Source organism: Humulus lupulus, chromosome 8 (genome assembly GCF_963169125.1).
Source record: "Humulus lupulus chromosome 8, drHumLupu1.1, whole genome shotgun sequence".
Lineage (NCBI taxonomy): Eukaryota > Viridiplantae > Streptophyta > Magnoliopsida > Rosales > Cannabaceae > Humulus > Humulus lupulus.
In genome coordinates this window covers 13,116,043-13,128,604 of record NC_084800.1, presented here as the reverse complement: position 1 = coordinate 13,128,604, position 12,562 = coordinate 13,116,043, and the positions used below count along the sequence as shown (strand labels likewise).

At 36.7% G+C, this 12,562-nt stretch overlaps 2 protein-coding genes across 6 annotated transcripts; one reads left to right on the top strand and one right to left on the bottom strand.

The window, feature by feature from the left end:
* The first annotated feature begins 1,162 nt into the window (after nt 1-1,162).
* Nucleotides 1,163-2,235, top strand: LOC133794629 (uncharacterized). Its single transcript, XM_062231961.1, has 3 exons — nt 1,163-1,487; nt 1,675-1,799; nt 1,907-2,235. The coding sequence occupies exons 1-3, from the start codon at nt 1,329-1,331 to the stop codon at nt 2,043-2,045; spliced, it is 423 nt and encodes a 140-aa protein (XP_062087945.1). The 5' UTR covers nt 1,163-1,328; the 3' UTR covers nt 2,046-2,235.
* A 327-nt stretch (nt 2,236-2,562) lies between these two features.
* Nucleotides 2,563-11,809, bottom strand: LOC133794628 (1-phosphatidylinositol-3-phosphate 5-kinase FAB1B). Of its 5 annotated transcripts, none has more exons than XM_062231959.1 (13): nt 11,421-11,510; nt 11,005-11,054; nt 10,101-10,690; nt 8,859-9,620; nt 8,441-8,594; nt 7,978-8,322; nt 6,957-7,838; nt 6,541-6,872; nt 6,280-6,403; nt 6,024-6,194; nt 3,924-5,462; nt 3,508-3,777; nt 2,563-3,287 (listed from the first exon to the last, which is right to left on the bottom strand). In XM_062231959.1, exons 3-13 carry the CDS (start codon nt 10,679-10,681, stop codon nt 2,970-2,972), a joined length of 5,478 nt encoding a protein of 1,825 aa, XP_062087943.1. In that variant the 5' UTR covers nt 10,682-10,690; nt 11,005-11,054; nt 11,421-11,510; the 3' UTR covers nt 2,563-2,969. The 5 variants fall into 5 exon arrangements, with proteins under 5 accessions (XP_062087943.1, XP_062087941.1, XP_062087944.1 ...); XM_062231957.1 differs by lacking the exon at nt 11,421-11,510 and adding an exon at nt 11,189-11,365; XM_062231960.1 differs by lacking the exon at nt 10,101-10,690 and having other exon boundaries at nt 11,421-11,809.
* Between the last annotated feature and the right edge of the window lie 753 nt (nt 11,810-12,562).

Below are 12,562 nucleotides of genomic sequence, written 5' to 3'. Positions count from 1 at the left end.
AAAATAAAAAATTGGCCCAACCAGCTATAACTTAATCATATAAATATATATATATATATATAATATACTCTATGAACTGTTGACTATGATTGATGAATGTAATCCAACCACAAGTTTAAGTTAATAAATAAGGTACCCATTACTTATAAACAAGTCTTCCGTATGCATATAAGTCATAACCAAAAGATAATATTAAGTTATATAGTTAGTGAGTAGCCACTGTCCAGTAGATTGAAGACAACTAATATAATTAATTAATTTTTATGCTTTTGTCTTTCTTTCATAAATAAATGAAAGAGTGATGATATTTTGTACTTTAAGGTTATCAACATCAAATGAAGCCGTGATTGGTTATTGATACTCTATAATACTTATTAAATTCAAATATATAAGACCCAATATTAAATTATACTAATAACAGTATGCCACGGTGTTGGATATCAATAATTATCCATAACAATTCTATAAATGAAAACTATACAAAGAGGTCATAAAGTAAACAGTATTTTATTAATTCTCCTACATCCTATTACATTTTTCTTAGCTTTCTATGTGACTCATAATTTTTTTATGGGTCATATTATCTGCTTTCTATTATAAGATAATTTTAAAAGAAAGTCTTAAAGATATTGAAAAGTTTTATTTTAAGCCACATTTTTTTTCTAATCCTTACCTCACAGAGGCATAGACAGAGATACATATTTCATACATTTATGCATGCTTGCGTGTATACATTAGCTGTCATTGGATGTTTTCATTGATGCAATGATTCTTTAAGGAAATACATCAAGTGAAGTGATTGATTTTCAAACAAATATGTGAAGACTTTGAACATAAGCCACGAAAAACCATTTTAGTAAGCTCTTTCTTTTCAAGTTTAGCAATAAAATTCAAAAGGAAGGAAAGAAGATTTTAAAGAAGAAAAAAATAAGAAGAATAAAGATTTGAGTTTGGATTGGTGAAGTTGTGATTAGACCCACTACCACTAACAATATGACTTGGGTTTCACCGGTATCAATAGGTAGAAGAAGATAAGCAAAGTGGGGCCCTAACCTATATTTACCATTATAATGGCATTATGAAATGACATAACCTTCCAATAATTGAGTTTTATATATATATATATATATGTTTTCTTTTTTTATTGGCTATGCGCTTAACTCAAAAATAAACGAGTTAAGAGAACACATATGTGACCAGGTCATTTTTCTATTTACTATTTAGGCCAGAGCAACACCAAAAACCACCTTCTAACTTCTTCATCTTCTATTCTCTTCTCTTTTTATTTTTTCTTCTTCTTCTTCTTCTAGTACCAAGAGAGTTCATCAATGGCCTTAACATGTCAGTTTTCGCCTCATTTATTGACTAAAAAGTCTGGCTTAGTCATAAAGCCTTTTGGCAACGTTTTGAGGCTCAAACAGAGACACATTCCAGTCAAGAAAACAACAGCACCAAGTCTCAAGATCAGATCCTCTTTTAAAGAGAAGGTCAACTCTTTTATTTCTTTTTCTTTGTTCTTGCACCATTGACTCTTGATACAATTATACATACATCTCAATCTCAAGTTTTTTTTTTATTGATTAAGATCCAAAAAGCATCAATCTCAACTGGGTTGGAATGGTTATTTGGAAACAAGCCATGGTTTACTCATATGCAATTTGTTTTGGGGTGCAGGTTTTTGAAGATCGGTCTAATGGAATAATTTGCTATACAGATGAAAGTGGGGAAATTATATGCGAAGGTTATGATGAGGGTCCTCGTTTTCATGAACAGGTTCCAAGAAAAGCTTCTCATCCAAGGTAGATAACTTCTTAACATTTGATAGTCCCTATAATACTAATATGATATCTTGATATGTAATAATATTTCTAAGCGTTTATATATATTCTGGTATAATATTATTCAGAGACGTGGAGATCTTGGATATTCTTCAAGAAAGATGGCTTAATTTTGTTAGAGGCACTGAATTGAACCCTGCTGATCAGAAAGGTGTAGCTGTTCAAGGAGACATCAACTGCAATGGCTTTAACAACTCACTTCGTTGATCAAATGTTTAAACTTTGTTCATTATAGAAATGTTTTCTATGACTGTTTTTAATCAGAGTATGTACCAAGTGTTTTAAAGGATTTACCTTTTCATTTACAGAATGTTAATACTGAATAGCATGTATAAATGAATCCTTCTCGAAGATCAACGGTTTATTTGGACACAGTAAACTCATCTTTACCTTTGAATTTAGTTAGTCCTGTATCACGATCATTGACTGCCAACTTTTATTTATTAATGGCAGACATGGATATTTTTGTTTGATTTTTGCTTTTTTGAGGGACCGAAATTTTTCTTTAAATGCTTGGCCAATGATATTTTCCATTTGGCTCGTGGTTTTTATTTATTTCTTGTCTGCGCACATATACCAAGCTGAATGTACTTTTTCACATGTATTTCAAAACTAAGTAGACATGTTAAGAGGAAGAGAAAGAAGCCAGCTCGTGTGCATATATACCAAGCTGGGAATACTTAATGATCAAAATTTTAAGAATAAGAATAACCAGAGAGGGAGAGAGAAAGAAGAAAAAATTATCATTAAAATCTAATTTACAAATATACAAGACAAATATTGACTACATATACATATCGAACACCTAAATACATGAATGTTTATATATATACTTATCTATATATATAACCCTTTTTCCTACAAGGATTTCATGGAGAGGTCATCCAATACTTGTACCTCTGACATAAATTTCCTTGGCTTCAAACAGCCTTCTTCTGCATCTTCAAACAAATAATCACGAATTTTCCTCTTCTTTGACAAAAATACATATGAGACTACTATATAAAAAGAATTGGTATACCAAATACGAAAAAAGATTAAAAAAAAAATTGGAGGAAAAAACCATGTAGAGATGGATCTAATCCTGGAACAAATTATTGAATGTACAGTCGTAGCATCATATCATTCATCTCATATCCCACCTTGCGAGTTCTCCTCACACAAGTCAGACTGAGATTTACTCTGAACGAGAGATGCATTAAACCACTGATCTGGGACCATAAGAAAATAGGCTGTCATGGCTTTTCTGAATCTCTTCTTGTATTGTTTGGGTGAAATAACTGTTGGAGATTCATTTTTTGGTCCTCCAAGAATGCCCGTTGTCTTCACCCATGTTTCAAGGTGCTTATCCCATGTATACTGCCTCATAAAATCAATGATCCCAAGAACTAACTCATGTTTCTCTTCATCCAGACCAACCAGTAGTGAGTAATCCATTACATCAACAGACTGCAGCAGCACAGAGAAATAATGCAGTAAATATGGGTGAAAGGGGAAATAATTAACTAGAATGCAGATATTAATGTACACTGAAGTTTATTTGATGCAAATTAACTGTTGACGAGCCTGCAAAATCCTTTTTGTTTGAAAAGAAGACTCATTTCATCCTTGTCCACTATTTTAGTAGTAAAAAGTTCGAATAAGATTCAAGAAAATGGGGAAAACTTACTGCAAGAAAAGAAGTGTCGTTCCAGACAGCTCTCTCTAGCAAACGTTTAGCCTTGGTTCCTACAAATATGGGAGACGTCGGCATTGCTTCAATCAAGTTTTGATCCAACAGAACTTTGTTTCTCCCGCTAGAATCAGCATTATATCTTGACCGAGCAGATCCTTTTAGATCATAAAGCCTTGTCACATTCCTTCTAAACAAAAGATTCTCCATGACCAGAACATCCATCTTTGATTCTTTCCCAACTCCTTTAACATGCTTTGAAGTAACCTGTCAATATAAAGCCATCAGCATGAAGACTAGTAGAGACTACAATGGAGACTTAGCTAATAAGGGCAACATTTGGTATCACTAAAATATTAAATTTTATCCTAGATTCTTCTTTTTTTCCCTTTGCCAAGCAGTTTTTGAGTTACCTGATATATCCCCACAATCTTAGCCAGGCATGTTGGACTTCTTGTGCTGATTGCATCAGATAGGTACTTGAAATAATGAGGAGCAAACTTTAGAAAGGATTCAAGTTCTGTCTTTGTGACTTGTTTGATAATAAATCTGTCATCTAAGGTTTTCGCGAAGAAGACGTTGCTTTTGCCACCTTGGGCCCCCCACTTCTTACAACGACTAAGAGACCTTATATAATCAAGCTCAGATGGACAACAAATCCTCCGTAAGGCATCAAAACGCCTTGCATAGTAACAAGTCACAGAGTATTTGACATTACCAAGTGGGCCATCTTCTCCAAAAGAAACTCTGGCATGCAAAGCCTTTGTATATGAGAGTGGATCCAAACCACGAGAACCAGACAAAATGCCTTCCTCAGCAGATCCAAAGCTTCTATAAGATTCAGATGCTGTATCATCAGAAGAATGGAATGACTGATAATTCATTGAGTCAGAGAGTGATGAAGACATAAACTCCCCAATTTCCTTCTGTCTTTCTCCCTCATCACTCACTTGGTATTGATATTGTCGTGATGCTAATGCATAAGATATAATACTTGAGGGCTCATCATCATATACTGGAATAATAACATCATTAACACCAAGAGGGAGAAGCAGCCTGGCCCCTCCTTGGAGTTCTGACTCACGAAAGGAGGAAACATAGACTGGGGTATACTCACCCATTGTGTTCAGTTTTTGAGCACTAGCAAAAAAGTTCTTGTTCAATGATCGGTAGAAGTTTAAGAAGGGCATTCTTAACCAGCCACCTGAGTCTTCCATGTTCTCTGGGCCCTTCATCGATGAAACTGGTGAAAAAGAGTAAGTCAACTTGGGCTGATCCGGGTCCTCTGCATGGTCTAAGTTTGCTCGTTCGGGAACTGCAGAGGTGACTGAAGAATCTGCTGCTGCAGCAGCAGCAGCTAAATCAGACAGTGCAGAGATAATACCCTTTGGGATTTCAACTCCTGTGTTAGCTTCACCTATCCATGCAGCATCAAGGGTATCTGACAAATTTGTTTTGATAGAAAATTCTCCTTCTGAAAGAGTCCTACGAGAATTGGCTTTGTCTTCTCTTTCATTACTTGGTTCTTGATGACGGAGGTTTGAGGAAGGAGAAAGATTGGATTTGTCTTCTCTTTCATTACTTAATTCTTGATGAACCAAGTTGGGTTGATCAGCATTGCTACTAAATCCTACAGGATAATCCAAGGTCTTGCTACATTTTTCTTCCACAAGAAAGGAATCACAGCTATTATAGCCTTTTCCTGACTTAACGGTCACATTCATGTCAGCAATTTTTTCACCACTAGCAATAATTTTCCCCTCATGTTCAGAAATTGAACGGCTCAGACCATCTTTGAGGCCATTACCATCCAAGCTGGCTGCATAAACCAGGCGGTTGTCCCACACAAAAGACTGAAAAAGCAACTGCCTTCGCAGCCGATTGATCTCAAGGATGTCAATAGGAGGATGGCCCTTTTTCACTTCCTTGTTTAAAGTTTTTAGGAGAGATTCCTGAAAAAGCATCCATTGGAAAAAAAGAATAGAGGTTAAGAAAGACAAGCAAATGTTATGTTCCAGGTACAACAAATTTTGGATCTATAAACTGTATGTGAAAATTATCTGAGATCAAATTCTAAATCCTTATGTGTTTATGGAGGAGGATACAATAATCTGACATATACAACCAAAGTGAACATTCATAAATTGAATTCCTTAAATTTGTCATTTTTCTAAATGTTCGGCACATTAAGTGTGTTAAATTCTCATCACCACAACAGCAACAGTAATCTTGAATAATAGTATACATATATATGCAAAAGTTACACAGTAAACACTATAGGGAGTCAATTTTTTTAAAATGGCACAGCAGTTTGTGACAATAAAAAATATCTACTATTCTTGGGTTATTCATAATTCAACAAATTTAGTCATCAAAACAACAGGAAACAATCGTGCTTAGGCTGCTTAGATCTGCATATTATTTCATATGTAATAATAATGCTAGACGTGGACAAATGCAGCCTATAACATGAAATTTCCGGAACTAAAGCTTAACATAAAATTAGAGCCAACCTCAAACTCTTCCTTTTCCTTTTGTAGAATTCCTTCCATTTCTATAGTTTGACGTCTTGATTCAGGTATTCTTACGCCACCACCAAGCATTCCTGGGCCAGATCTTTTCTCTGCTATTTGACTTAGAGCATTAAGAACTTCAGAAAAGAGAAGCTCAGCTCGATCAACAGCCTATTAACAAGGTAATTTAAATCAAATTACAGTCAATAGTAATTAAATCATCAATCTATAATAAGTAAAATTTTGATCATTGCACCTTATCTGTTTCTTTCTGAATCCACTCCTGATTCTCATAATTGAAATCCAATTTTTGGGGTGGAAGATAGACAGAAAGGACGTTGATTGATGCATAGCGGAAGCATGCAACCATTTTTCCAAAACTGCATAGATATACACAAATAGGAGTCTATGAACCAAATGATACAAACAAACCACTATCCTAATAATATTATTAGAAATGACATCTGGTAGACCCCGGTTTTAGAAACGGCATATTACAAAAGGTGAAGAGCATTACCCATAGAATCGGAGACAATCTCTATGTAAAGAATGGCCACAGCTCGCCACCCTGCTTGCAGCTGCGTGATTTGAAAAACTAAGCTCCAAAAATTTTCCAAATGATAAACCCCAGGCAGCATCAGACATTACTATTCTCCTAGTTGCTGGAGGAAAGCCATTGATCCTTGGACAACGTAAGCATCTATGCCACATCCAGATCTTCCCTTCCTTCTCACCTGGCAATAATATTTCTGATAGCTTCTTGACAGATATAGTTAGGGTGCCCTGCCGATGAGTATAACATTGAACATGTGCTTCTGATGGCATATCACAAGACTGGCACTGGTAACTCTGGCAATAATAAAGTTTCTCAGTGTGAAAACTTACAGCCAAAGGGTCTGCACAAAGAGGAAAAAGAAGAAAAAAGGAACTCACCTGATCAAATAAATGGTCACGGAGAAACCTACCCAGAGGCTTATCACAGTTTCCATAGTATTTTATTCGAAGTAGATGGGACCTCTCACATACAGTTCCCTTCCAAATGCACCGGGACGATAAAGACACCAAAATACTCTGATGCTCAGAAGGTGAGGCAGCGAACTCTTCCTTTATTGGTTCTAAATCATCTTTCAAAAGTCCTGGCTCCTCTAAATGGTTTCTTCCATCTTGTTCCAAGGATGGTATCTCCAGACTCCCTGCCTGACTGTCGGTTACCACATTTTTGTCATTGGACAGCTTGCTTTGACCAAAGGCATCAAAAGAGCTCACATCACTCACAGTGGGATGATTGTGCATCAAAGTGAGGCTGTTGTTGACTGCTGAAGGTTCCAACACCTGTGGTTCTATAAAATATGTTTCAGTTTTCTCTCCAAACGTATAAAGAGGAGAAAGATTCTTGGGATTACTATCTGCAACTGCTGTCCCAGTCAGCGCAGATGAGGAAGAAATTGCAGAATTGGTCAAACTTGTGCAATAAATGGGTATAGAACTACATAAATTAGGGGGCATAGACTGTGCAGTGCTGATATATGAGGAAAGATCTGATGCAGGCACACTGTTGGATCTATGATGTGCCACAGACTTTGCACCAACACTGACATTAGAAAAAGGTACAGTTGAGATGGACCTCTCCATGATTGTTGATTTATCTGGCAGTGTCACAGTAATTGGAGAATTCAATGAGAATTCAGGCAGGGTTGCTCCTTCGTCAGCAAGAAAAGACGTCTCCAAAGCCAAGTGATAGGCTGCAAATATTCCATACTGGATGACATGCTTAACTTTTTTCAACTCATCACCATTAGCGCCTCGTAGTAGAATCTGACATGGAGACAAGAGAGAGCATGAACACAGTACAAACGAATGTGTTGCTTTGGGAAGCCTAAACTCCCACGCCATTTAGTTCAATAATTCATTCTAAAATAAGCACATTCAATGTTTGGTTAATTAGAAGACCTACCGTACAACCCAAAGGCTTAGGGCAGCCTTCAAAAAACATCAGCGTCTTAACCAACTTTTTCCCACCCTGCCCCGCAGTGCCTAGGTCTTCCAGAAACCTCTCAACATGAAATGCTTCACAGGAGCCCAATTTCTGTGATGAGAGATGATCAATGGAAGAAACTATCTGAGCACCTGTGCAACGAGCTATCCTCTCTAAAAGTGGCTTCTTTATATTAAGAACAAGTGATATGTCCTTTGCAAGAAGGTACTCCTGAGCAAATCTAGATACTGATTTCTCCACTAGAAGAACATCAGGCAGGTGAGCATCTATCTTTGCCACTGCCATCTTTAAGTGGTCCATTTCCTAGATAAGAAGTCAAAAACATACACTTATATTAATATGGAGCAAGCAGAATTATCTGTTAAAAAAATATCAACCAGTAAGTGACAAACTAAGAAGATAAAATGCACACAATCCTAACCTGCTGTAAAAGAGTGTCAAAACTTGACAGGTGGTTAGAAACCCGCTGGTACTCAAGAGCCCCACCAAGGATCAAGATACGGGCTTTTTTTACTTTTGAAGTCATTCGCCTGTGAGCCACATTTTTCTTACAAACAACTCCTTTGATCACCATACTAAAGAAAAGCATCACACTTCGAATCAGAAAGAAAATAAATAAATAAATGGAATACAAGATATATATGAAGTCGACAAAAGTTCCCTAGTGATGTTCCTTATGTATGATAAGTCTTGATACTTCATAAAAAACCTTGGCTGGCATTCATAGTAAGTATTTATTCAATGAAAGAGAGAGAATTGCAGCAATCATGAGCAACCAGATGATGTAGGGCAAGATAACAGATTGTAAATAATACATTGAACAAAGAAGCAGCAATTACCTCTCACGGCGATGTCCAGAAGCTATACATTTTACTTTGACGTATCCCCCCGGGTCCATCCCGCCTCCTTTACTCATATCTGGCTTTAATAGCGTAGCAGCCTCCCAAGATAGAGATGTAATGATCTCCAACCAACTCTCTCTGTCATCTTCCTCACCTATAGGAAGGTTCTCTACCTGCAATAGCTGAGCGACCAGAGCCCTGAAATGCCCATCAACCACATTCTTCATGGCCTTCTTATGCTCTTCATTTGAGCGATCCCTATTGCGAGACTCCCCACTTCCGAAACTACTTGAGCGTAAATATCCCCACTCTCCTGTAGCATTGCCATCATCGCCATCATCATCATCGTCATCATCAAACAGACCAGTTTCCTTTTCATCTTCTTCATCCTCTGGTTCAGGGGGGAGCCAGAGGAGTCCATTGTTCTCAAAATCTACAGGTTCAGCATCAACATCACCCCCAGCAACATACAGCGAGGAAGATGCTTCGCCTTCATCGCCCATATCAAGTTCGTCTTCTTTTTTCTCCAGCTGTAAAATATTTTCCAAGTCCTGTGGTTCAAAATTTTGGTTTTCTAATGGGGAGCAGCTCAAACTCATTGAATCGATGTTCTCGCTGTCAGGATGCACCTTATGTAGTCCATCATCGTTGTTCATGGCTTCAAACCCAACTTGATTGTAGTAGTCATTGACAGAAGGATAATGCATGGCTTCAGAATCCATCCTATATATGTCGTACTCATAATCCTCATCCTCACTCCTAATGCAACAGATAAAGAAAGCAATCTAAAATTAAAGGAGAAAAATGACGTTTTAGGAAGCAAGCTATAAATATACTTCTGCAACACCTATCTTTTACTGTATTATTAATTTTCCACATCTATCAGACAGTAAAAAGTACTTATTGCAAGATGTTTAGGTTTAAAAGATGCCACTCTAGATGACTAAATATGATAAAAGTTATGTTTTAAGTTCTAGATGCAACACAGCCGTATATCGATAGAATTAGAGTTCCTCTGGCAGCTGAAATAAGTATTTAGACAAAATTTGCAGGCACAATTTGTTAAAAACCATTATCGTCTCAGCCTCAAGCTTGCAATTGGAAAAAACAGTTGACTCAATTTCAGATGAGACCTTACAACAAGAGGAATAATGCTTGGATACATAAAAGTGTGGGGAGGGCCTAAAACAAGAATTCCCTTGCGTGAATCCAAAACATGCACAGAAAAAAATAATCAACCTGATCATTGAAATTCTCTGTTGATCTGAAGGTAGATCCCCTAAATCGTCGCAAAGTTCACTACTCCTTCCTTGTTCCACGTTGCTTATCCCGTCTGTGTTTGTTTGCACTAAAGATGTTGGTAGAGAGCTGAGACCAGAACAATGTTGAGCTTGCTGATACGGTCCAAATGAGTACGGCATCGAGCCAAGAGTATTGATACTACTATTACCGGTTTCACTTGATCTAGTGCTGCCTAGACTTAATCCTGATTGTGATGTACTAAGTCCCAGATTGGGTCTCTGGATCCCATTATCAAGGGTAACCATACCCTGCTCCCATTGCTTGTAACAATAATTACACACTCGGATTCTCTCCTGCTCTTCCAGGGATGTCGTTGGATAACCAGATGGGACAGGAATCGAGTTTTCTGTACACTTGCCACAGAAAACTCGACCGCAAAGTCGACAATGGTGTCTTCGATTGAACAATGTAAATTGTGTATCACACTCGTAGCATACTCTACAGCTTTCATCAGGCATCCAAAAGTCCCTTGACACATTAGTCGGCTCAGATCGTCCAGAGATCCATGACTTCACCATGCCAACCAGCTGACACAATGACTTGTGAGCAATTTCCATGTAAAAACAACCCCACAGCTCCGGGCATTATGATAGGCTCATATACAATTCCTAGTAAGCCATATCTTTACACCAAAACCCCAAAAAAAAATCCAAAAAGCAAACAATCCCAACAGCACCAAAAACCTCAAAAGGCCAAGGCTTTAGCTTTTTTCAACAATTGACACCCATCAGAACCAAACTTCTGAAAACAACAAGGGAGCTCATATTGCTCCTAAATTTCAAACCCGAAACCAACTTCTTTGTCATCATCTAGAACAAAATTAATAAAAACAATTTCGTACCTCGAGAGCTGATGTTGAATCTCAGTCCATATGTCAAAAATTCCCCTACGCTGGATCAAACAAAAAGAAGAAAATCAGCTCAAATCTCCAAAACTATTTCTAAATTTTCTTCTAAATAAATTCTTGAACGAGCTCAAAATTGCTCAGAAAACTAAAACTCACGACCATCCAAAAAACACGTAACTGAGATTAAAAGGCGTTTTTTATGACCCAATTCCAAATAATCTGTCTTTAATCACTCCATCGCATCAGACCCTTTAATTTATCGATGCCAAACATTCAAAAGCAATAATAAATAATATAATAAAACCCAAGTGCAGAGATGTAATTGGCCTAAAATCCCTACGAACACCAAAACCATAGAAGAATCCAAACAGAAAACAAATTTGTTTATTCAATAATCCAATTGAAATTACCATATGGTACGAGTCAAACCAAACCGGCGAATCAGATCTTCTCCCTCCCGGCCCGAGTGAAAGACAAAAAGGGTCACTGTATATTACCGCCACGTGCCCACTATCGAAACCGTGATTCATACACCGAAAGAAAGAAGTAGGTGAAACAAAATTGTAAAATAAACCCAACCCAGAAAGCGATTCCTTGATTATTCGATACCAATACACCTCGACTCTCAATCATCGTCATCATCAAATTCCCATATTTGAATATGCTTCGCCATTATTATTATATACAGAGAAGAGAAAGCAAATAAACTAATAGAATATATCTGTTATTCTCTGTACTGTTTTTTTTGTTGGTGTGAAGATTGGAAAAGGCTGACATCCATTATCAAAATGATTGATCTATAAATTTATTATTATAATTATTAAAACAAAAACTTTCTGAAAATTGTTTTATAATTAATTTCCGCTTTCCTTGATTTATTGGAGACCCTCCGATTCTACGTGGATGCATGATTCATCTGCATTAAAGCGACGTCGTTTGCATGCTGACAGAGAGAGGAAGATCCACGCGGTATTAAAACTTAATAGCTCGACTCATAAACGATATTCCCAAAGTACCCTCGCCGATTCAGCATTAGTTGATTTTTTATTTATTAATTATTGATTTATTTATGGTATCGGAAATTGGGGAGGGACAGAGATTTCATGCGTATGAGAAGGATTTGACTTTTGACTTTTTGACAACTGTTAACTCCGTGTATAGTTTGGTAAATCTCACAAGTCATCTCTGCACAATTAACACTTTGCTGAACTGTGTAACAAAGTATATATTGCAGAAAACCGTGTTGACTTTCGTGTTTTCGTATGAAGCAATTCATATATTTATTATTTAACATATATATATAGGAATTTTGTTTAATTATCCTTTTCTTCCTCACTTTTTGATATTTATCCAATGCGTAACTTCAATATTTTTTGAAAAAAAGTCTATCTAATCAGTAGGTGCTTATCATTTAAAAAAAATTATAATAAAGAAACATTTTTTACTTAAAAAAATATATGTCAATTTAAGGGCTCTAACATTGAAGATTGATAATGGTGGCTCAAATGATATAATTATTAATTTCTTTATTTTTTTTTAAACGTGGGGTCTT